The 27,956-nt window shown below is 31.2% G+C and overlaps 1 protein-coding gene across 2 annotated transcripts in view; it reads right to left on the reverse strand.

Moving 5' to 3' along the window:
* Positions 1–16,049: 16,049 nt before the first annotated feature.
* LOC125077335 (dual specificity tyrosine-phosphorylation-regulated kinase 2-like) overlaps positions 16,050–27,956 on the reverse strand; it is a 57,792-nt gene continuing 45,885 nt past the window's right edge. For both annotated transcript variants that reach the window (XM_047689256.1, XM_047689255.1), the window contains exon 9: positions 16,050–19,699. In XM_047689256.1, coding sequence (XP_047545212.1) covers positions 19,510–19,699 — 190 coding nt within the window. In that variant the 3' untranslated portion in view covers positions 16,050–19,509. The remainder of the gene's footprint in view (positions 19,700–27,956) is intronic.

A 27,956-nucleotide genomic window follows, 5' to 3' on the forward strand; every position in this document is an offset into this window, starting at 1 on the left:
ATATTATAACATAAAGGTATAAATTTATAATTATTGAACTTATATTCATATTATGTCAAGGCTGAATGTGAAATATCCTTCGCCCTTTTCAATACTAAAAAAAAAATCATAATAAAAATAAATTAGAGCATTGGATTATCGTTTTACGGCGCCCAAGTAGCAGTTAAAAGCCTAATACGTGACGTCATCGTAGATATTATAACGTTTAGTTTAGGTATCTTTTACTGTTCATTAAAATTTAAATTTATTTTGATACTTTGCAAAAAATTGTACGCGATTAATCTAATCTTTAAATTCACGTACATACATACTTAGTCTGGTGTTCTCGATTTATAATGCTGACTTATATTTATACATTGAAAATGTCTATCAAATTAAAATATCATTTATAACATTAAAGATATAGTAAATATACGCCTAAGACAAATTGTCTGTGGCGATATAATTAAAAAAAAAATGATTGAATAGAGCGTGCACCTGTTATTGAACACATTCCTGCGCAAGCTTTTAATTGTTATATAGCACTGCATAGTTCTCTCGATGTTGATAGCTTATATATAACTTGTTTCATGTCAATTTCAGGTAAGAAAATGAAAATATGCTTTATTCAAATAGGCTTTTACAAGCACTTTTGAATCGTCAGTTCGCAATGTAGATTCAACCGAGACGAACCGGCAATGAACTCACTACTCTTTTCCAATGTTTGAGATACAAAGTTATGTCAGTTAAATAAAATTAAATGTATCCTGCCTGAAAGTCAACAAGTATTAGCACCACGATTTTTATCATCTATATTATCTTGTGTTGAATACTACGCCTTAATAAATTAATGTTATTTTAACAAATGTTTTAATAATATTAATATAGGCAAAGTTAATTATATCTACGGATTTTATCCCTGGAAGGATTTATTGACTTTGCGGATTCGGAAACTTATTGATTTTGTTCAATTATTCTTAATTTAATTTTCAATTCTGATATACGAATATAAATCGATCTACAGGTTTATATTATTATATTACGAAATATCTCATTAAAAAAAGTTAAAAAGCGAAACGAATCTAAATCTTAATAAATTCATTTTTACGCAACGTAAAAAAAATGACAAGTTTTCGAAATAATTTAAAACGTTGCTATTTTTTTTATACAAGAAATTAATTAGGTAACAATAGTCTAGCGCGCCGCTTTATTGATAAAAATCAGTATCGAATAAGAAAAAAATAAATTAGACGTTCCGCAGCAATATTTACGCAAAAAACTGCATTTGTACATTATAAGATTTACATTAATTTTAAAATTTACGTAATGGATTCAGTGGTCACATCATAAAAACGGCTTAACGGCCTTTATATTGAAAATGTAACATAAATCAATTATATTGCCGACAATTCCTAATCTATAATAAAACATATTTAATTAAAATTAGAAAATTAAAAAAAAAATCTATTCTCAATTTGCTTTACTTATTTAACTATCGATGTTTTTTTATGACAACAGGAGGTAAATAATTACAGTTACATTGTAATGGGAAATCAATTTAAATTTAAGAAATTATGGGCTATGGATTACCTGCCAATCAAACTATTTAATTTGAAATTCGAATCGATTCGTCGATTTTTAAATTTCATTGATATTTTCCGTAATGTCATCGGGGGTTACGACATTGAACTGTTTAATCTGTGACAACAATTAATGTGTAAGACCAGTTTATCTTGACAAATCGTTTTGATTTTTTTAAAGAATATTTTCAGTGCAGTACGATTGCTTGATACCAAAAATATATATATATGACTATATTTATATAATATCTCGGTGTGCCTACAATAATTGCACTTTGATAATGTCGATTCAAATAATAATTTTAGAATAAAGCAGTAATAATTGCAGAATGAACGCGTCCATCAAATTTCAAAACTCTTGTAGTGTAAGCAGTCCATTGATAGTCAGCGAGTCAGGACATATATATAATGTATATGTAATAACATATTATGTCTATGTAAAATATATGTATGTAAATGAAAGGGATTGTTGACAAACATTAAACGGTCTGCGTAATACGCACAGATCAAAGAGCAAGAAAAAGTGGCATGAGTTGGTATAATTTTTCTTTTATAAAGTACCTTTATTCAATATTTTCTAAAATTTATAATCATATTTAATATTAAAAATAATGACTAAGGAAATCCGTCTATCTGACATCATGTCTAGCACAAGCCTAAAGCTTAATTAAAACGCAGCACATAAAAATACGGTTATGGTCTTATTTTAAAGAACTGTAGGCGGCGGTATATAAGAAAAAAATATTTTTTTTATTTTTTCGTTAAAAATATCAAGTAAAATGTTATCGACTAACTCTTATTTTAACTGAACTATATACTATTTGATATTTAAAAAAAAAACATCATTTTCGCGCCAAATGCACATGAGGTACTTGCTGTTTACAACGAAATGACGTCTAAGTTTTGAAATTCCTAAAAAATCTTTTGAATAAGCGCGAAGTTTCGCGGGAGACCCACTAGTTTTAATTTAACAACACCATATTATTATTAGTGATTACAGTTGCACATTTGACTCCACATACCATTTCCAAATACGTTTTAGTTTTCTACCCGAGTCCCTTTCACAGATTATACAAGCAAATGACTAAAACCGATTACGTGCAATCGTATTAATTACAAAATTACGTATAATTAAACTACTGACCAAAATGCAACTCAATCTAGAGATACGGATCACGTTTATATGACATTTACTTTTAGTGTAAAATTTAATTACTAATGCTAGCAAAACAAACTAGTTCACTTTCTTGAGACTTACGTAAAAGAATAGCATTGCATGGTAGAATCGTGCGTGGGATACAGTGACTAGTATATACAAATCAATCGTAAACACTGGAAAATCGAGTGGAACACTGCCAAGAATATTAGCGAAGTGTGGGCCACTTGAGAAATATGATATCTCTTTCGCAGTGGGCTATTCTCCGTTGAAAATTCTGCCGTGATCGAAATCATTCTCAGGCCGAAAACACTATTATAATTTTTTAAATAATTGTATACGTCCGTACCTATTTCATTGCTTAAATGTAAATAAATTGTGTTTAGGTACGATTCCCTAACAATAGTAAAAGTATAAACTCGGTGGTTTTTTTAGCTATCTTGTAATAATTTGATAAGGCTTGTTTAAAAGTTACTGTCATAGATAAGAGAACATAAAAAATTATATCAAACAAATGAACCAAAAAATATAATTATAATACCAATAAATATTTATTTGCAGGTTTTTTTATTAAATATTATAATTCTAAATAAATCATGAGAATTAGCGAAATATTAAAAACAATTTTTTTTATAATTATTTGATAGATATATTTGGTGTTCCTTCATAACAAAACGTGACACAGATTCACAACAATAATGTTTCACAGGATTTCCAAAAATTAAAATCAAAATACAATGAATTTCCTTTCAACTTCGAGGCACTTCACTATCTATGATCGCCGTCATCACAAAATTACTTTAATTTCAAGTTACTGTTAATAATCGATCAATAGCATTACACTGACATTAACGAATCGATTTGTTTATAGTCAATAGTAGAAGTTTCAAGGTCGAATAAATACTTTTAGAAATTCGTCTGAAATTTTAGACTTCGAACACCGTCGATGTTTAGGAATAGACTATTTTATGCACCACATGACTGTTCCCAATTTCGTATAATTTCTCTAAGGATCGGTTAGTTTGGTAAATTAAATATATGTTAATGTATCAGTATTCATCTTAAATTTATATTTTTTTTTTTTACATTAACAGCCTGAAAATTTGCCACTGCTGGGCTAAGGCCTCCTCTCCCTTTGAGGAGAAGGTTTGGGGCATATTCCACCACGCTGCTCCAATGCGGGTTGGTGAAATACACATGTGGCAGAATTTCGTTGAAATTAGACACATACAGGTTTCCTCATGATGTTTTCCTTCACCACCGAGCACTAGATGAATTATATATATTACAAACACAAATTAAGCACATGAAAATTCAGTGTGGCCTGGGTTTGAACCTGAAATCATCGATTAAGATGCACGCGTTCTAACCACTGGACCATCTCGGCTATATTATCGTATTTAATACCTTATATAAATCAAACACATGTCTTTTTAATTGATATTTCGCGGTTACCAAACATTTACTTAGTGCCAAAGCTATTGGTAAATTAAAAATAGTCAAAAAAAGCCTTTGCAACATTTTCCTTTTAAGTAAGGTGAAATACAACCATTAGCTGGAACATCGCTTACTAGTTGCAACGGTGAACCGTTACATCAGAGCCATAAGAGAAGATTGCTCTTACACAAGACCTAGTGAATTGAGAACGAACTTGTACATTCTTGTCGAATCTTGGATGAATCTTCATTCTGAACGGGTATCTTTAAGTTTTAATTAATCTTGAGAAATGACTGATCCAATAGTGCTTGTGAGGAAAGACGAGGAAAGTTCCGCCAAACCACGAACGGAGCACGGGGCTGCGGATACGTTATATCAGCACGATTCCATAGACTCCCGATCGAGACGGCCATCGCGGTGGTTTTAGTGGGTAAGAATCCTACATAAGCCGGTCTTCTCCCAGGGCCCGGAGAACATTCTGAAGGCTTCCACTTCATGAAAAAAGACTGAGTTTCTTGAAATTTCGTCAAGTTACCTTATTGGTATGATATTTGAAATGAGAATATATTGAACAAAAATCCAAATCAAAATATTCTTTTCAAGTAGGCTCATAAAAAAAGAAAAGAAAATGAACGAAATTAGATACTACCGAAAAGAACCGCCAAGAAACTCAGCAGTTACTCTTTGACACCATTTTACTTTTTAATTACAGAACTTCTTAGAACCTTACTTATTAACTCTTAAATTTATCGAAATAAAGTTTGTATTATGACGTAATGAATGGACAAAATAGCAAAGACATATAGAGTGGGATTGCTTCAAATGTAAATTACAGATTTGATACGGTGTATTCAAAAGTTACCATTTCTGTTATGTAATAGGCATTTGTAGATTTCCGAAGTATATTCTTAGGGATTATTTATTAACACAAGAATTATATAAAAATACTTAATGTGTAATTATTATATTCTGTATTCCGAACTATATCATTTTAATATTCAAAAGTTTGGAGTACAGTTTTTCGCAAAAGTGACAATTACGTCATTATTCACTTATTTTTCTTAAAATTCTTTTATTCATTGTAGAAAATAATAAGTTTGGTTTGTATTAATTTGAAAAAAGAATTAAATTTTTATCTTTATTTCTGAACGACTCAAATAAAACAATACCCACGTTATAATCGAATTTTGAATTCCGTTCTCATGCCTCAGCTCAATAAGATTCCTTACTTAAAATCAAATCAACTCAAAACGATATAAACTCAAATATATTACAATATATCTTAAATAATAAACAGTTAAATTAATCGCCGTCTTCTTTGATAAAATTACAGTAACAATCTCACAGTTAACGATGTATTTGTAACTCGTTCCAATCATCTTTACAAGGTGATGTAACGTCATATACATAACAACAGTGTAACAAGTGTAATGATGTAGCACATTAAATATAGTAGCTGTGACCTAGAAATTATTCCTATTAGATTGTAAATTTATTTTATCAAATAAAATGATACAGTACACGATGAGAGTTATGTAAGTTATTTTAAAGTCTTTCCTTAAGACTTACACAGCTATACGTGCTGTATTCGCTTCGTGTATCACCCGTGAAATTTTACATCTGACTTATAGTGATATGTCATTTTAATCCGTATAACTTACACATTTTCTAATTATTATGGTCAATGTCGTATATCACATTCTGCCATTTCACGGTAGTATTCTGAAGTGAGTTTCGATTTTTTTCTGACTGATCATACTTATGCAACGACTTCATGTGCTACTTTTTTGTGGTGACGTTAGTTTTTAAATTACGATAATCCTGTAAAAGTTTTATCCTCAATTTTTTCCGATTTGATCGATAGCGTTCCTAAAAAACTTTATTATTTAAAGTCTGTAAATTTCAATACATTTTTAACGCTTCTTGCGAATTCTCCATACCTGTATGAGATATGTGGAAACTTCAGAGCCTAAATGTGATCACAATGAGGTGTAACAATATGTACAATATGTAATATTGCAAAATGTACAGCATAAATGCAATTGTAGATAAAAAAATCTACAGACAAGAATTATTGTATGTATTTGCATCAGATATTTTGAAATAGCTAAAACAAATAGAAACTGAAGAGGGTACGCATTTCTGCTAGAAAATCGATAGAAAGGTAAAATAATATCAACAAAAATATTTGAATTCATGAAATAATTCAGAAAAATTTCAAACGTTGTCATGAAACATGAAGCTGAAGGAATATTTTATACCTTTGTTGACACACATACATTATAATCACATATGTGTTTATCTTGTCCTTCAGATTAACTGCCGTACTGAAAATTAGGTCACTCGGGTACACTTCCAAGTCTCAGCTGTTCAATAAAGTGTAGGCTTACTCACGATGTTTTTATTTGCTGTCAACTTCTGTAGTATCCTGGATTAGAACTCACTGTTTCGTTAGTGATAATTGCTTGCTTTTACCGCGCTAATTTGAAATTGCTTTTACACCAATCATTATTCTTAGTACTTTCTTTAGGTGTCAAATTATTCTCTATAAGTCTCACACATTCAAACTTTTTCATAAGTGTTATTTCATTGAATATTGTCGTACAATACATGCCGTACGTCGAGTGATTATCAGATTACTTACAAGCTTCATTCTTACGTCTCAAATAGCTTAGATGTAGTAGATCAGGTAGCTTTGATGGGCATTAAATAAAAAAGAAGTAAGTATCACAGTACAGATTTAAAACAAATATTATCTATCTATTGGTCTCATACCGACGCGTTCAGAAGTGTACACTTGATTGGCGAACTAAAATTTTTTTTTCTAGAAGAATTCGAAGAACTCTGTTAGACATCGCTATTTTAAAAGAAAACTGGATCGTAAAATGGAACGTTTTTGTCTTTTGTCACTGTCGGCAATAAATATCGCTATTAATTATTAAACAAGATTTATGGAGTGATTAATAAGAACATAGTCACCTGAGGTAAATGCGTCTATACTATACAGGCAAATGTGTCTTTTGGTGATGAAATAGAAGCACAACATTTTAAATCTATACATATCGTTAACGCCTTAAATTTGACATTTAATATAAAAAAAAAATGCTGGTAGTTATAAAGTGTTGAGTTTCAACGACATCGTCAAAAGACGCATTTACCTCAGGTGACTATATGTCTTTTCTTTACACTAAAACATGATCGATTGATAATTTGTGTTATTTTAAATATAATTGATATTCAATTTAAAGGAAAAAATCCATAATATTCCAACATATTTTATCCTCGTTACGGTATTTTCTCAGTACTCAATAGTAGCAGTGCCAGCGGTTTTACTTATAGTTCAATTGAGATCTAAGACACTTGTTTAATAAAATTTGACGTTTATGGTACGCTACCTGGTCTATAACCTTACACAATGGAGATGGATCAACGAGGCGTCGGCGTTTAATTCTGGTCTGGTAGTTACTTAATTAATACAAAAATTGGGATTAGATGTCTGTGGAGACATAAAAACATAACAAGAAAAAAAAACTTTATAATCGTATTAGTATTATTCTTCCTCTTAATAAATTAAAATGAATGTTTGACCGAAGGCACGACACTAAACCATTCGTTCAATTGTGATGAAACTTTGTTCAGTTGTCCTAAGCAACCTGACATTCATTATGAAGATTCATAATCTACCCGTGTCAAGTCGGGACGAGTGGTCAGTTATAAATAGATATAAATTATATTCAAGAGGCTTTCATAACGTCATTAACGAGGCTGCAATTCACTATACATAGTCGTTAATAAGAATGGCATGAACACCTTACCTAATACTCTATGCACGTCAAATGGTGGTCGTTGTAATGGTCACATCATTACAATATTCTAAACACTTGATGATGGATAGGCGTGTGATAGTCTGGTCAAGGCTAGTAGCGTCTTCACTATACAGGAGAGATAATTTAATATACAATGTTATTTTGTATTTTGTAACTGGTTGGTAATAAAATGTGCATCTGAAGAGGCACCTATCATTCATCAGTTATTCTAACGTCAAACAGCAATACGGATTTTTATATTTCAGAAGATTTCTATTAATTAGAAATTTTATCATATGCCATGGCTTATTAAACTAAAAAAATATATATTATCTGTACAACGAAACCAACAAATTGAAGTTTGTGTCATTCAAGTTCAGTAATATGTCAGTCCATATTATTGATCTTTCATATATTACATATTTTAGTAAACATATATTATATCTTGCCAAAATCGCAGTTTGGGTTTAGAAAAGATATGGGCACGATGGACAGCCTGAGCGTGTTCTCTTCGGAAATTCGCCTGGCCCTCTCAAGGGGACACCATCTTGTTGGTGTCTTTCTTGACGTCACTTCAGCCTATGATAATGTTCTCCTCCCGCTACTCAGGCAGAAAATGCTCCAGCTGAGTCTTCCCGCGAGGATGATTAATGTTATATGTAACCTTTTCATGCAACGTTATATTTCTGTTCGAGTCCAAGGTACTATGCATCCCCCAAGAATAGTATGGAAGGGGTTACCACAGGGATCAGTTTTAAGTCCCATTCTCTATAGTTTATATACTTCTGAACTTGACTCTTCTTGTTCATCCAATTGTAACATATTACAATACGCAGATGATATAGCCCTATATTACGCCTCAGAATCTATCGACGATTGCTCTGTTCGCCTTAATTCTGCTATACAAAATCTTTATATCTGGCTAGAGGATCATGGCTTATCTCTGTCTGGTCCCAAAAGCTCTGCAGTGGTGTTTTCCAGAAAAAGATTGATACCAGATGTTGATATTATTCTGAAAAATGAGACCATCCAAGTAAAAAATAACGTAAAATTTTTGGGGGTATACTTTGACTCTCGTATGACTGGCACGGTCCATCTCAATTACATTAAGGAAAAATGTGAGCTTGGTGTAAATGTTTTGAGGTCTCTTTCAGGTGTGTGGTGGGGTTCTCATCCCTACACTCAGAAACTCCTTTATAACGCCATTGTTCGGAGTCATTTTGATTACGGGTCATTCTTGCTTGAACCGTGTAATAAATCTGCTTTAGCCGATTGGGACAAAATTCAAGCTAAGTGTCTCCGCATCATTTGTGGTGCCATGAAGTCCTCCCCCATAAAAGCTCTCCAAGTAGAATGTCTCGATCCTCCCTTATTTCTTCGTAGACAATATCTTTGTAATAGATTCCTCTACAAAGCTGTTCAAAATTCTTGCCACCCATTACTTACTTCTCTTTGTCACCTTTCAAATTTTATTCCATCTTCAACTTATTGGACTCATAAAGATGGTCCTTGCCTTTTCAAAAGTTATGAAAAATTTATTGCAGCATCTCCTCTTTTTCAATTTCCTGGTAATCCTTTGTTTGCTGTCCCTTTTGATGCACTTGTTTTTAGGCCCAATGTAATTACATATTTTGGTATTAATAAAGAAGATCCTGGAGCCAACGTTCGGTTTAAAAACCTCTTAAATGAACAGTTTCCCGGGTGGCGAACTATGTTTACAGACGCCTCTAAACTATCTGCAGATGACCCTGTGGGTTCAGCGGTGTGGGTTCCTGACATGAAGCTGACCCTTAGTTTTAAATGCTCTCCCAAGACATCTATTTTTTCTGGAGAAACAATAGCTATTTATGAAGCTGTATCCCTGGTAGAATCCCACAACCTTAATAAAACTATAATTTTCACTGATAGTCGCAGTTGTTTAGAAGATATTTTAAAATTTCCCTTACGTTCTAGAGATGTTCACCCAATTAACCTCAAAACTCGGGAACTTCTTTTTAAGTGTCACTCTGCTGGAATTGAGGTAGCCCTTGCTTGGATTCCTGGCCACTCCGGGATATCTGGCAATGAACAGGCTGATATATGTGCTAAGTGGTCTATTCGCAATGGTACGGAGACTTATGCTAACTGTTTTGCCCAAGATTTACGTTCTCTCGCTAAAATTGATCTGAATAAGCGCTGGAATGATGTATGGAACTTTATCCGTCATGTAAAAGGTAAATTTTATGGCAGTTTGCAACCTAATATTCCATTAAAACCCTGGTTTTCTGAGTTTCGTAACTGCTCTAAATTTTCTACTTCGACAATAATTCGGTTGCGTCTTGGGCATAACTGCAGCCCTCATTTTCTATCGAAAATCAGGGTTCGGGATCACTCTTTGTGTGAATGTGGCCTTGATGAGGGTACCGTTGAACATATTTTCTTTGATTGCACCAGATTTCCTGTTTCACTGTATGATGTTCTTCCTCCTACTTTCCCTCGCCCTTTCAACATGTCCTGTATTTTGTCTTCTTCAGAAATCTCTATTATAACTATTTTATTTAAGTATATTGAAAGATATAACATTAAACTTTAAATAAGTTTAAGTATATATTATTTATAGAATAAGTATATTTATGTAGGTAGTTTTATTATTTTATATCTTAGTTGGTGTTGGTGTTAATATATTATATTGTGATGTCCTGTTTGTTTTAGATCGTGCTACTGGTCATTTGGCAGAACGAAAAAGTGCTGTTTTAAGCAACCACGTGTATTTTTCAACCCTGACACTGGCAGAATTGTCAACCTATTGACAGATGCCATAAACATAATAATAATAATAATAAACATATATTATCAATTTAAAATGTTAGTAAGATATAAAAATATCTTGTTATATTATTCGTGTATATCTACCACTCTGTATATAATAATTTAAAATAGCCCAGTACAAGACACACTTTATTTTAATTAATAATAACGATTTTGACATTAAGAGAATGATAAACGGTGCTGGACGATGAGGCAAACGTCAAATAGAATTGAAAAAAAAACATTGACACACTTCCTTTGACAGTTTCATTTCTCTTTGTATTTGAATTTACACAGATAATATATTTCCTAATTACTTTCAAGATGTTTTTTGATATATTTTTTTTAAATTAAGATTGTTTTGTTGATTAAACCATTCAATTGCTTGAAATTGTAGCGTTCCATTCAGTCGATTGAATTTAGATTTTGCATTAATTTTTGTCAAATTTGTTTTAGTATTTTAATTTCATAAAACCTTTTTTGTAAAAAAAAATTAACTGATATTTTATATGAACATACTTATGTTTATTTTTTGTAATGTAGACATGATCATTTTCCGCTGGAAACACACTGGCACAAGAAGGTAATAACTATGAAGGAATGGAAAAGCTTGTAAGTCTCTAAAAAAAATAACTCGTACGTTTATATAATCTCTTTTCGTGTGGTTAACATTCGACAATACTTTTTTCAGACGAAATTCAACCAAATTTTATTTCATGTTCCTTTCTAATGATTTAATTCCTCTCCTTATATAATAGGTACTAAAAAAATACGACAACTTTCTATTTTCAGTTACATATATTATACAATGTAGCGAAGATTTGGTAATATCTCTAAAAATTATAATTTAGGTAATTTTTATTTAGGGGTATAATTTTTTAAACGATTCTTTCATGTATATATGATATTCTTCCCGCGTTCGCTTAGCAAGCGCCCTGAAAAACAATAATCTTTACCATAAAGATAATAGTCAACGCAGATTCAAAATAATTTATTACAATAGCGTTGACATACATAAATAAATTTATACATATAACATACGCCTAACAGCAATACGAAGTATTGTTGTATTCCAATTTGCAGGTTTTCTGAGCCAATGTAACTACTTTCACAAGGGACATAATATCTTTGTTTCCCAAGTTTGGAGGCAGGAATGATTAATATTTTATACAATATCAATGTCTATGAACATTGACGAATTTGACGAGCCATTTGCGAGTTCACGTACTTATACGGTGTAAGAAAGAAATATGTATTTAATAAACGCAACGCGTGTGAAATTGCAGGAAACAGATAGTATATGTACGTAAGACGATTATAAAGGTATTTCTAGACTAGCAACTATTCCATTTCGTAACCTGAAGCACGTAAATTCCTAGTCGTACTCTGCGTTTAGAAATATGGTGTAATAAGTTTGTTAATTATCTTGGAAAAATTTTAAATAGAATCATCAAGATATTAAATCTCGTAAAGAATTTTGAATTCCATAGAATAATCTAAATTGGGTAACCTTTTTTTCGTAAAACAATTGGTACGTTAGTTTAGAATTAAATTTATCTTAAGGTTATTTTATTGTGTTTCTGTTAAGAAATATTATAAAGATCTAAATCACCAATTAAACAGTGCATTTTTTATTTTAATTTAATATAAAAATTAAGATGTGTGTGATGTTATTATGTTTGTTAAAAATCCTGTTTGAAATTTTCAAAGCAAAACTTCCATACGAAACCACAAACTGTTATTAGTTGTAGGTATAACATTAAACCTTCTATTTAATACTTAGAAAGTGCTTTTCTCAGCGAACTTCTGACCCCTTGATGTCTAAGTAATCGTGGGGCTGCAACGTGTACTGATTGATTACGACAAGTAAAATAAAAAAGTATTATATCCTACTGCTAAGCTAAGGACTCCCTTTGTGGATTACGTTTGGAGCTTATTCCACCACGCTGCTCCCATGCGGGTTGGTGGACATGTGGCAGAATTTCCATGAAATTAGACACATGCACCCCACGATTTTTTCCTTCGCCACCGAGAACGAGATTAATTGTAAACACAAATTAAGCCCAATAAACTTCAGCGGTGCTGGCCTGGGTTTGGACCCCGTTATCATCGGTTAAGAGACGCGCGGCCTAACTGCTGGGCCATATCGGCTCATTAAGACAGTTACCAGGGTAGAATCAGTTATATATAGGAAATGGCTTGCCATTTTTAATTTTTTTTTATTTTTATATTTAAATAAAATAATAATAAACAGAGAGACAGACGGACAGTAAGTACATGTCACACTGCTAGGCTTTTGAGTTTCCTCAAAGGTATTAGGAACCACGCTGCTTAAACATTGACTGACGTTGACGTTAAAATAATAAAAAAAAGGTTTATTTCAAGTTGAATAAGTTTATTAAAATACTTGCCGATGCACACAGGGACACTATGCACATATACATGCTGTGTACCGGTGCCTATGTATGGGGCGATCAATCATTTATCAATCATGCAGCAATATTTTAGTCTTTGATTCATAATTAGGACAATATCAATATTTGTCCAAAGTACTAACTAAACTAAACTAAACTTGATAACTAAACTTTAATTTACGAAACGGGTTTACGGGTCCTTTTTCTTTTTATGCAAATGCTTGTATAACCCATAGGACTTTTCTGGATAAGAGCCTTCGTTTCATTTTCTTTCGCTGTAAATTTATTTATATATATATACGTATAAAAACGACTGTCTGTCAATTACCAAATGTAAAGAGCGTAAATCAAATTCAATACTTACTTTCATCACTCATGAAAGTGTTATTTTTTAGTAACAATAGATGCTAATTATGATTTTGGACGTTGTGTTCAGATGCAATGTGAATATAACCACGTACGCTAAGATATATTTAACAGAACTTGAGAGGTTAATAATTGGGATATTATACAAGATTTTATCAAATGTTACTCGCAAGTTAAGTTAAGTTAGTGTAAACAACTTTAAAACTCCGTTATTGTTTATTATTTAATGTGATATTATATATCTGGAAATTTTACATACTAACAATATTCACTAATTATATGTATATATATAATATGAAAACTAATACCTAATTTGTAACATTTTTATTGATCTGTCAGTCTGTACGTAAGTGTGTCACTTCTTCGCGCTACCCAGCGACTTCATGGGCTGATCGCCTCCATGTCACCAATTCTGCTGATCCGCTGCGGACCCCGGGACAAGAACTCCTATCTGCGAGTCAGGGCTCGTTCTCTATAATTTGTACTGGTGCAATAATTAATTATTTAAGAGATTTAGACCTAAATCCCTATGTGCTGTTACATGCAGGTCTCGACATGATGTTTATCTAACCGTCTAATACGATATTAATTATTAGGAACACGTATTGTTAAGCACATGAAAATTCAGTGGTGTTTTCTTGGGTTTGATACATTGGTCGGTTTTTGTTCACTCGGATTCGGTCACCTCGGCTTAATATATGTATATTGTGAGAATATATATGTATACGAGTATATATTACGTTTTATACAATGTAGCTCACGGAAAGTATGAAAATATTTTTTTATTAATTGTGACAGTCACGTCAAGTATGTCGCGTGTCAATTAGTAGTGGATTAATTGTTTTAAATATCGGACTTGACATCTATCGTTGTAATATTTCCTTGTATAATGTCTTGTCACATTGAATTATAAATTACTTTGTGAATTATGTTTTTAAAAAGTCGTTTTGGTTGCATGTTTTTTTTTTTTTTAAATTGAATGTCCTCTTACGTTATAGTCTATATAATCTCAATTCATAAAATAACCTTTTTCTATTAAAAAATCATATTAAGTTAAATACGCTGTATTTTTTTTAAATAATACATATATCGCAAAATGTCAATAAAACTTTTTATACATTTGGAAGAATTTTAATACCCATTACATTTAAACGAATGAATCGCTTATTGTACATTGTATAATATTATATAATGATATACATCAGTTATAACAACCCTTTTTCTAAATCTATTAATTTAACAAATTATCAGAACAAAAACACATTTTCATCTACTTTTTGGCAAACGTACATTACTGAAAATGAACTTTTACCAAATGCATTATATCAATTTCAATTTTTTTTATGTTTACAGCCACACATACTTACTAGTTTTTTTTATTTTTTATTTAGGCCTTATAAGTTTGTCTTTGTCAGACAAGATAAACTTTGCATTGAGTTTTCCTTATTATTCAAAATATATATTTTTTTATGCACGGATAATGATTTTCTTTTCCGTACTTTTTAAGAAAGTTTTCAGATTTAAGCAACAGCTATATACAAAAAAACCACGAAACAAAAAAATATATTTTTTTCATAATTAATGTGTACATATAATTACTCATGAATTGGTACTTCAAAGAGTCGATTTAAAAAAGTTTAAAAACTTGCGAATATTGCGTTTCATTTTAATTGGAACATCGAGTGACAATTATAAAAAAGTTAATGTCAAAGGTGCACCAAGTACTTATTCCATTTAATGGATACTAAAGCAACTAAATAGGCAGACATATTTCTTCATTCTCCAAAGCTAAGTTGGGAAACGAATCATATCCTTTCACAAAAAAGCCTGCCCAGTCCGTTCGTATTTTAATAACTTCATATTATAGCCTCTAAAATCATACACCTAAGGTCTAATTAGAGACGTAGCTTTATGCGTTTTCAAGCAATCGCCGATTGAAAGTACCCAGTCCAGTTTCAGTAATGTTTAGTACGCCTCGCCTAAAAGCCTGTTGCCATTATCGGACCAATATAATTAATCGGAACGTTCAAAATAGAAGTCGTGTTAATGAAAAACATAAGAAGCAAAACTTCTTAAGACTTTATGAAAATAATATTTCGATCTCGATTATGTATGTAACGATCTTTGTAAGAAGGTTTTAGTGAATCTCTACTGACGCAAAAAGGTTTTACTTCTTTTCACTGATCGTGTTTTAATTTTTTTAAACATTGCCATGTTTATTATTTATACTTGTTCTTATGTAGCTCTATAGTTACAAGTATATCGAAACTTCAAATCCTTAATAATAAATAAAATATAATTTATTTAATTTAATTATAATTTGTTCAAATTTAGAATTTTATTTATATATTTATTTAAGGACATTAAATAGTTTTAAGTATATTTTGTTTTGAATAATAATAATGGCTGTGAAATACAACAAGATTTTGGCATTAGGTGATAAACAAAAAACAAAATCTTTAATAGACATTCTTTGCGTCTCTTTAAAGATAATAATATTTATTTCTTAATTTTTTAAAGCCTCTGCATTTTTAAATTATTCGAAGAAAACGAATCTTCACCATTAAAGTCACAGTATTACATGGGTAATAAAAATAGATATACATATTTTTTATGTAAATAATATAAATTAAAAAAATAAAAAACGAAACAATTTCCGATATGACTTATCAGTCCGATGTAATGTAAACGGGTCTTAAATTATAAAGTACAACAATCATTACAGTTCACAGTTTGGCTTCGCCTAGAATGTTCTACAATAATAATATTTACAATTACAACTAAACATATAGACATATACAGAGACCATACATAGTGTATTTGATAAGTCACGAACGGTTTTAATTAGCTGTAAATAATGTTGCCATTGCATTACAAAATAAAAAAAAATTGAAAATGAGAATATTTGACGTATGTCAAATATTGATTCCTTCTTGCTACATATGATTTGAAGTGAAACTTATTTTGTAGGTAGCCCTCTTGGCACAAATAATAGCCGAAACAAAAGAAAAAAAAATGTTTGTATCAGTAGGTAACGATTGTTAAAAATATTTCTTATGAAAAAAACCTGACAAAAATAAGTCGCACATTCCTTATTAAATTTTTAATACTTTTTTATGTGCTATTTTTTTTACATTAGTTTTAAGGATTTATAGTTATAATATAAATCAAATATATGTGTGTACTGCAAGGTAATTAATTAATACTTGAAGCTTGACATACATGACCCGACTGGCTTAATAACATGGCTTCCATTTATGGAAATCTTCGATAACATTACATCCATATATTATTCGTGTCCTATCAAATATCATGCGATATTATAACCACACAAATTACAATTTATCTAAATATGCTAATTCAACAAATTCTCTAATCACAAATTTTTAAATTTTACTTTGGTCTCGAGAGATCACGACAAATACTACGTCAAGAATTTTCATGAAAAATTAGAAGCATTTGGAATTTATATTGAATTTTACGATACATACATTCTCATACTTTTCCAAAATTATATCATTCAATAATTTATTTAGGGTATTTACGCCACACATGTCCCAATATCGAGTGGACTTTTTATGTTACGCTTTATTCACACAGCGTTCCGTTTAACAGGTTCATTTTATCGTTATTTTTTCGACGATGGCGTATTTATGCTATATTATCTGTATTTGGACGTATGTGTATCGTACCACAGACATCCAGATCCAGATAAAAAATGCCAATCCGATACAATATCGGACCGTTTTACTAATCCCTCAGTAACTTAAAAAGTTCCTACAAATCCGATGTTAACACAATCATGACGGATTCATTCATAGCGGACCTGAAGATACAAACCTGTGTGAATGTGCACTTAGTTAAAAAGAACAATCAACAAATGTTTTTTTTTTGTACCACTAAAGAAGAAATTAAATATAACATATAATACACATGAAGCTGTAACAGAGTCCACGCCTCTAATTATGAAGAGGCCGATGTTTTACGGTCATATCAACAAACATCTATTAAATTTGAGAAATTAATATATTTTTATTTCGGTTTAATTTAGAACACAAAACAGTAGATAAATTACATATACTCTTAAATAAACCCAATGCAATCCATCCACTACTTCTATATATTCAGCATATTTCAAATTTAATTGTGATATAATTTTGAATTTCACTTAACACTATGGGCTGTACAATAAACGGCCTTATTAATGCTATTTAGGGGGTTATTAGTTAAACAATGTTGTGTCTTTTTCCTTCAAATATCATATCAATGGTAACAGAAAGAGAGAGAACAGTGCTTAACAAAAACAACGTTTATTAGCAAAGACGTTTATCGTTATTAAAATTATAAATAATCATCTTAACATTAAAACTTGGCAACCCAGAATTTAATGAACTAATAAATATAAAAACTACATTTTGAGACCTTAGAACGACATAAGTAACTTTCAGTATTGTCTATCTATGATTACAAAAACTACACGGTCATATAGACATAGACCTAGACACTTAGTTTTAGTAAAATCTATTATAGCCAGACGCTAAAAATCACTATTTGAAAATACACAGCTATGTGAGTAAATAAATATTTACAATTATTTTTTCCAAATCATATCTGTCTATGAAATTGGAATTCACTTATATTATTGACTAAAACTTTCAAATAAATACAAACCAAAAAAATCTCATGACGTTAGCAACATATCTTTGACTAGGAATGAGTAAAATTAGGCGACTTTGCAGTATACGCAAAATTATCAAGGGACAAAACGTATTCACTAATTACTAAAAACCTACCGACACCTAATCTTTACGTATTTACGAAATTTAATTACGACAGGTTCCAGAAATCCCCTTTTCCTTCTCAAATTATAATTAAGAGTCAACGATATGAATATCTCCTCTTCGAGAGATGAGATATAGGAATATGACCTGACCTGACCTTATTGTGATATGATGAACAGACGTATACCTTCTTGTACTATAAATCAGTCATTTTTTTTTATCTAATATGATTTTTAATAAATTGATATTCAATGGATACGACGTTTCGTTCTAAAGCTTCATTTTTACTTATACGTAAAAAGAAACATTAATAACGAGCAAATCATTGACTAGAAAATCAGAAATTGTCTAAAATTTAAAACAGTACCTAACAAACGGTTTGAAAGGCAAGTTTTGGCACTCATATTACATCTCCAAATCACAAAATGAAAAGCACTTAATGTCTAACTTAGCGGTAATTCCGATAATCGCGCTAACCGCATTTAGGTCGATAGTGAATTACAAAAGTGGTCTAATAGACTAAAATATTGCGTAATATAGGTAGTACGATGAGATGGTAATAAGTAGCGCAGAACTGATGACCTATAGAATGTTGCAGAACATAATATCAGATAAATATAGGAAGAGAAAGCATTAATACGCTTACTCAATATACTTCTTAGAAGAATCGAAACGCAAACTATCTTTGTAACGATCACCTCTATTCTTCATCCTTTTTTATCTATGTTGAGCAACTTTTAGAATTAAATTACATATGAGATCTTTTAGTTTGATTAGAAATATCGTCAAGATTTAAAGTCGTGTTTGAAGTAACTTTATCAGCTCAAATATTACGAAATATCAAACTGTCTAACAATAATTTTGAGATCTTTGTTCGTTATTTTTGTATCACATTGTCAATTTAGTTCATCTAATAAATTAACTAAATTTTAATTGCTAAAACGTCAAATGTTAATGATAAAAAGTAAAGATTATTTCGTAATACGTTTTTTCAGATCCAATTATTGTGGTACATTTCTCGTCAACGCATAAACAAATTCCCTATCAAAGCGAAGAGTACGACTTAAAAATTAATAAGTTCATCACTTAAAATCATAATAAAATTGACTATTGTATGCTGAAACAAATTGAACTACAAAGCAATAGACGAGAAACCAAAGGCTATAGGCCTCCGGACCCAACTCTGTCTCATCTGTCCTTAGGTCACGCTCGTCCCAACATGGCGGCCACGTCACCAGCTGATTGGGAATGTAAGAGAGCTGTCCTCGCAGGTCTAGGGGGAGGCAGACGAGGTAATGCCAACTGTCCAGATGGCGTTGATCCGAGAGGACAGCCGGTTACGAATTCGTGGCGAGTTGCTTCTGTGGGCGTGATACGACGTTTTGGATCCCATCTGAAACGAAGAGTGATATGAGCATTTTCATAAATATTTTAACTTATTAGTTAAATAGTAAGTAAAGGTACAATATTTTGTAAATGCAAATGTGTGTGTGTTTGTTTGTTTCGCTTTCACGTGTTCAATAGAATACAACATATAAGAACATAACCTAACACCTCAGACAGACAGATACTACTGTTTTAATATGTCAATGTAATTTATGTTTTCAAAAAACTATATTATTAACTACAAAAAAAATAGTACAATTTCTTGTTTCGAATAAAAATAGTGGAAAAAGACCTAAATAGCCAGTGTTAATAAACACAAACTGTAAATTTTCTTGAACTCAATTTAAGAATCTAGAAGCTATTTGAAATGGTTGTAGTGCATTGCACTAAAACAAAATACAATTAATTGATATTTGTTAATGGTATTTTGTTTTTATGATTATCTTTGATTTAAAACTTCGTGCCTTTGTAAATTATATTTTTTTGTATGATGTTTTAATAGTTATGAAATATTAATTATCTGTATATCAGATCACTTAAGTATTTATATGGTCTTAGAGCACAACCGGTGTGCTAACTTATGCTAGAACATATGCCAGTTTTTCTAACATAAACTTTGTCATAGACTTAATAATTTTGTCCATATTTTTAATTATTAAAAATTTTGCTTTTTATATTGGTAAGTAAGGCAAGGAAGAATGGGCCGTGTCATTTACCGGTCAAACCTACGATGTACCTGTGTGAGAACCAGACGCGAAACCATCGAGTTTACGTCATTTCCGCGGCGTCAGACCTTATCAGAGTGATCAAGTGTGTATTTGCGCACACACATGATCACTCTCATAAGGCCTGAACAGTTAGCTAAGAGGGCATGGTAAGCATCACTTTTATATTAAATAATTGATTATATAGAGTGACTTGGTAAATAAATTAAAAAAATTATTTACGATTTTACGCAGATCCAATATTACTGGTTGGTTAATTTGAATGAATGTACAAAAGTCTGGAATAACAGAGATGTTTTATTAAAACTTTTTTTTATTTTTAATATGATTTGTATACATTTGAATTTACAAAAAGTAATTTCATAAAATTGTTCATAAATATTCCCACCTAAAAACCATTGATCCTATCTAGGAGTATTATGGTCAATAATCCAAGTGACAGGCTCTATACTGGCGAGCTTACATCTAGATCAAGGCAGTTGCCTACATCTAAGTCTAGATTTAAATTCATTTAATACACATTCATAAATACTGCCTGTCGACTTACAAATAGAGAAACGTTTAAAAGCTAGAATATACTATTTAGGTCGAATATTTATACTATGTTGTAATAAAATTTGTGTTTAAAATATATATGATATAGGTCCGTTTGATCATTGTATGAAACTATACGATGGTTCTAGACAGTTGGTAGTACGCACCCACCACAAATATCCTCTAGACTGGTTTTAGCGAAGGCGGCCATTCTCAACATAGTCTAGCTTACTGAGCAGGAGATAATATATTACAGATCGATAAATCAATTCGAAGTAAACTTTATTCAAGAAAGTTCGAGAACTCCTTTGAATTTAATGTTTATTTTAATATAAAGCCACCTGTTCGGAATTTAAATTATTTCGAGAAGAACTGGCAAGAGACTCATTATTCACAATTGTTTATCAATAAAAAAAAAAATGTTCATGTAATAATCATATACATTTATATGTATTTACGTGTCATGTATGAACATCAACGAATGGTACCTTCAAGCTATCATTTATATAATCATGTAAAGTTATATCAAGCCTTACTTATTAAAAAAGTCAACATGAGGTTAATGTAAAATGGTCTGGGAACTTAATAAAATTTTGTCAAATGAGTCTATAATTCTAAGATTACAGACAGCGCGATCCGCTTGTTTTTTAAGAGTGAAAACCATGTTTATGTCTGAAGCATTCCATAAAAGGAATATATCATAAAACATCTTACATTTAACATAGTTAATAATAAAAAATAAATCCTTTATATTTTTTTAAAATTAACTACAAATAAAAATTAAAAATAAATAATTACTATATAAATCGCGACCGCGTGGAACGCTGGTAAGAATTTTAGCGGCATTTCTACGTTCAATCTTAATTACGAACCTCTGGGAGGCAATAAGACGAGGATTATTTCTTTGTCCCATTTGCAGTTAAAGCACTTGGACCTTGCAGTAGTAGTGCGAAAAACCTTCATTAAAAGTAAAACATTGATCATGACACTTTCAATGACATACTGCAACATGTGTTCTGCAACCAACCGGAATTAGAATATCGTGGTGGACTATCCTCCAAATCTTCTCCTCAAAGGGAGAGGTCTTACCCCAACTGTGGGACTTTAACACTCTTATTTTACCTTATATAAACAATAGGCAATTTTATAAATGAACCTTTAATTAGTTAAAAAAAAAAAACAATTAATCTTTCACTTTCTTAATGATGACATTACCTCAGTACGCTTTTTCCTATTAAGCGTATATAGGTATGTAAATGTCTCCCTACAAGTAATGTACGAACTGTGAATGTATAAATAACTAATTACTTACGAAACTCATTTACGAATAAATTAGAAAGAGAATCTTTAATGTATTTTACATATTAGGTTCACATGCTTGAATTTTCATACATTAAATTAAAGTGATCAAATAAATTTACTCGGTGTTAGGACTTTTTGCAAGGCGGGCTGGTTAGGTATCACCAACTCGACATAATTATATTCTACCACCAAGCAGAAATACTTCGTATTGTCGAGTTTGGGTTTGAAGGGCGAGTGAGCCAGTACAGTCATGAGGGACATCAATATCAAAATTAAAATCAAAATATACTTTATACAAGTATACTTTTACAAGCACTTTTGAATTATTTTTTTTTGCAAAATTATATTAAGTGAAGCTACCACCGGTTCGGAATGTAGATTCTACCGAGAAGAAATGGCAAGAAATGATTTTCTGCATGCTGCTGTGATGCCACTGTAAATATATACAATATTGTTGTAAATATATTGTGACGAACAGTAAGTATTCCTACTTCGTTAAAAAATCCCGAAGTCTCTAGTTCCGTGATTATAAATAGACCGGACTGCTCACTTTTGTAAAATAAAAACAGATTCAATATCTGTAGCGTTGCCCAAAAGTTATATGCTAAACTACAAACACAAAATAACCAAAATATACTAGACAAACTGTATCAATATCAGTTAGCTATCTAACCGTTTACGCTGCGGAGCTAAGTCTTCCTATCTGGGACGATAAATGATGACTCCACTGAATTTTAGAATCCAATACTATTCATAAAAACACCGCAGTATCGGCCTCATCATCGACATCTAATTAATTATATAAATATATATGTATGTATATACGATAGCGTCCAGAGTATATATATATATATATATATATATATATATATATATATATATATATATATTATATGAGTATAATTTTTTAATACAAACGTGTTAAATAAATCAAAGTAAAATAATATTCGCTTTCAAATCAAAGTTCCCAAAAAAATAATTGCTTAAAGATTATTAAAAACACATCACGATAATTTTAATTATCTCAAACATATTTACCGTAGACATTGAGAAGACCCGTTATTTTTTTTTTTTCTAATCTATCATCAACGAGCATTTGGTCTACGTGCCGATTATTACGTAAGAATCGACACGCATTTAACCTTTCACCGCTGACTGCGTACGCGTAACGTTCATGACTTACTTGTGTTTCTCTTGAAGTTATTTGATGGGAAAGAATGTGGTACCTACTTGATTTAATTGGTCAATCGATTTGGTAAACGGCAGGGTTAGAAATTTGAAGAGTTCGTATCAACATACATAATTTAAAAAGTATATCCGGGTTTAATATTATCTAATTTGTGATTGGACTAGTTGATGAACATTATTGTCTTAAAAATTAAATAAGTTAATGAACGACGAGTATATAATAATCATTCTACTCGTCACAAATACAATTTTTCATTACTTATTAAACGCATGCTTATTTTTAAACAAAATTGTGAGATATTATAATCTTTTAATCTAGTATGTAAAACGTTTTTATTATTAGCTTGCTGAAAACGTTTGTCAAGACATTTTCGATGCTGACTGTACACCGTGAGATAAGACACTATCTGCTGATCACGAAGCTGAGCCTATCCCTAAAACTTTCACCACTCTCACGGCTAAAGGTCAAGTATGCGAAAACGGTTAGGCACGAAGGTGCGCTCTTACATTGTCTTGTAATGTAACAAACTGTCGCCTTGACAGTGGGATATTATTATGTTGCATACGATATCTTAAATTTATACTTAATTATTACTTAATCTGAATTGACAAGCGACTTTTTTTTAAAACAAATTCACCGTGAAATGTGTCCTTGAAGGCTTATCGTAGTTGGTGAAATTTTTTCAATCGGCAATTTTATTATTGTTTTAGGAGGATAGTCAAATATATTGCTGACCACTTACCATCAGGTAGCTCATTTACTCGTTCACCAACCTATGTTATAAATATTTGGTGATGTTGCTTCGTGCAAGCCCGTCTGGGCTATTGTGTTCCGGTTTAAATGGGTGATTTGGCCAGTGTAACTAAAGGCTCAAAGGACTTAATATAATAGCTTCCATAGTTGTTGGCGCATCGGCTAAATTTTCACTATGTCCATTAGTGTATGTTTTTGAAAAAAATCTTTCAAAGCGATAACACCGAAAAATCATTGATGCAATAAAATTAATCTCTTACATCAATAAATGCTTGCTATACTTTTTACAAGCCTTTATTCAACATCATCTGTTAATATCTACTTAGTTCAATTCAAATCGTGCAACTGAAGGTTCCTCACAAACGATTGAATTGAATTTTAAGAAAAAAAAAAATCAAACTTATTAGCAACTATGTAAACTACTGTTTAATAATCGTTTCAGTAAATTATTCATTTACATAATAACCAAATTATTACGCAGAAATTTACTGTTAAACTACAGTTAAAATGAACCCCTATGATATTTATTTATAATACAAAGTATTATTAAATATACTACAGCTTAAAATGTGTTTAATAAAACTTTTACTTTAAATTTTATTCAAGGAAAAAGTATTAAGTAAGTATGATCATATTAAAAGGTAAACATTAAGATCTTATCTTATGGCGACTCTACACGGTGCACGGTTCATAGCCCGACAATTTAAGCAAAGTGCGAAAGATGATTGATGGTCATTACGCATGCATAATTGCTAATTTGCGTAGCGTTGATCTTTGTAACTTTATAACGAATAGAACATGGAACAATTTGTTTACAGACATTCAAGCGACTTTCTTCTCCTTAATACTTTTGAATATCATGGGCTATAATATAGTCTATGTATTGTGTTATACCCTAGCCCTTTAACGTGTGAATTCAATGTCACTGGAACTAACGCATGATTTTAAAAACTTAAAGGCGAATATAAAACCACGCGGGGTTTTTACTTATTTGGTACATAGTACAGAAACCAAGAAAGAGAAAGAAAAACGATTTGCAATGCCCGAAATTAATTAACGAATTACTAACATCCATATTTACCTCTCCTTTATAAGCACAATTATATCGATATTATCCTTAATCCTCTACAATCCGGGTCGAGGAATGCCATCGCGTTTTAATGCTACCTTTACCTATTGTATTGAACATTTATGATAATCCTGTAATCACAGAATTTATTATATTTTAAGGCCCTAAATAACCGTGCTTAAACTTATGTAATTCTTGGTCAGATATTAATGCGTTCATTGTTCAACACTAACCTCCAAACAACAAAGGTCCATTTATACACATATTCAACGAACCAGAACAAATATAATCTTAGAAGATCTATATCTTTTTCGTAAGACGGTTACGAAGTAACCATTCTGAGCAGGACCGTAGAATTTGATTGATATGGTAATCTGATTATGGATGTTTTCATTTTAATGACGGATTAGAGGCTTTTTAATAGCTTTACATATATTGGATATGTTTTAAAAATTAATTTAGTATACGTTTTGATTGCATTATCAGTTATTATTTTTTACAAAAGATTTGGCGATCAATGTGAAAATCGTTATTTTCGCCGACTGTACCAATATTATACAAGTTGTCCACGAAGAAAGTAAGTACTTAAACTTTATATATATATAAATCGCTGATTAAGATTTTTGATGAATAAATTCCTATAACAATTTTTATATTTAGAAGTTAATTTGTTTAAATGATGGGTATTCAACCTTTAAACAAACCTTTATCCAATTCCGTAATAATTATAACAACATAACCTACAAAATAATATAATAAAGCAAAACTGTTTTCTAATTCAATCACGAAATTTATTTCATTAATATATTTTTCAAAAATAAAACAATTGCAATCGTCCACCCGTGCTGATACAATATGTTATTTAAAGTATTATATTGCTTCGTCGTGACGTACTTGATGGTAGGGCTTTGTGCAAGCCCGCCTGGGTAGGCCCTCCCACCCTTCAGATATTCTACCACCAAACAGCAGTACTCATCATTGTTGTGTTCCGGTTTGTAGAGTGAGTAAACTAGTGTAACTACAGCCACAAGAGACATAACATATTAGTTCCCAAGTTTCGCGCCGGATTTGCGGATTGGCGATGAAAGGAATAGTTAATATTTCTTACAGCGCCATTGTCTATGGGCGATGGTGACCACATTATCAGGTGGTCCATTTGCACGTCCGCCAACCTATACCATAAAAAAACCTAAAAAACTCCTCCAAACTCCTCGGTCATCGTTGGGGCCAGTCGTCAACAGCCATACACTAAACGTAAAAAAACTTAAATTACATTTATAATTATCCCTTCTGGAATATTTTACTTTATTTTCTGCATTTCTAATTATTGTTTCCGATGTGTACAAGAACCGACAACATAATCAAAATTTGATTTCGTTATTATATTTATAAACAATGCAATATTTTTAATATAAGGCATTAAAGTTTCTTCCGACTGTAATTAATTATATACACCAATCACAAAACAGCCATAGGAATTCTTTTTTTTCCATCAAATTGATAATTATCGTGTGAATTAACTTTTACTTTTACGACCTACGCTACAATTCGTTTACATTAAACCGGTTATAGCTCATTCATTCATTCAAACATTCATATCTTCCTATGATATCAGAAAAAAAGTGTGAACCCGAGTGAAAGTGTTATTCTTATTTGTGTTACGTAAAACGTTTGTGAAAAATCACTGAGAACTGTTTTAAGACTTTAACATTTTATTTATCGATGGGAAACAATGTCATCTATGATTAATTCTTATAACCTTTCGGTGTTTTTATCTAGTTGTGACAATTTTACTTCTTAAACTCATTCAATGACTGGATTAATTTTTAAGTGTAAATAAGGTTATTGTTGAAAACTATGTTTTATTATTGTGTTTCAGTTTATGCGTGTGTAATTACAGGAACATACGTTGACAGGTACAAGGAACGTAATGTCTTGTAATATCTCGCTGTTGACAGCGTATCTTTTTGTTCTTATAGTGTTAGTGACATTGGTAATGGTGAAAATTGTATCAGCCTAAAATAAAGCAAAATGAAAAAATACATGACTAAAAAGCAAAAGTATTAAACAAGAGGCTTAATTATATTTGAAATTGCGGTACATTTTTTTTACACTAACAGTCTGTAAATGTCTTACTACTAGGCTAAAGCCTCCTCCGCCATTTTTGAAGGAGAAGAAGGTTCTTGGAACTTATATCACCACAGATATACAAGTGATATAATTTAATTGTAAATAGACACATGCAAGTATCCTCACGATGTTCTCCTTCACCGACAAGCACGAGATTTATTATAAAAACAAATTAAGCACACGAAAATTCAGTGGTGCTTGAACCCGCAATCATAGGTTATGTTTACGCAATAATCAACGCGTATGTATACGTTTAACCACTGGGCCCTACCGGCTCAAGAGTAATATCGTAGTAATAACTAGTAGTAGAATCTAGTTCATTAATTTTCGCCCACCTACCTAGAATTCCAATTCAAAAGTGAATTGCTAACATTCTTGTTACAGCTCCGAGTAATTCTACGTTGTATAAACAATTATTTCATATTAACGTAATTGACTGTTTGTAAATGTCCCGCAATTGAATCTCTTCTGAGGATACAATTTTGAACTTATGCGACGTCGTTTCAATTAGGCACGGCTATAAATTATCATATGAGTCAGGGAAATTTACTCACGATGTTTT

The sequence above is a fragment of the Vanessa atalanta genome, chromosome 3 (assembly GCF_905147765.1).
Source record: "Vanessa atalanta chromosome 3, ilVanAtal1.2, whole genome shotgun sequence".
In the NCBI taxonomy this organism is placed as follows: domain Eukaryota; kingdom Metazoa; phylum Arthropoda; class Insecta; order Lepidoptera; family Nymphalidae; genus Vanessa; species Vanessa atalanta.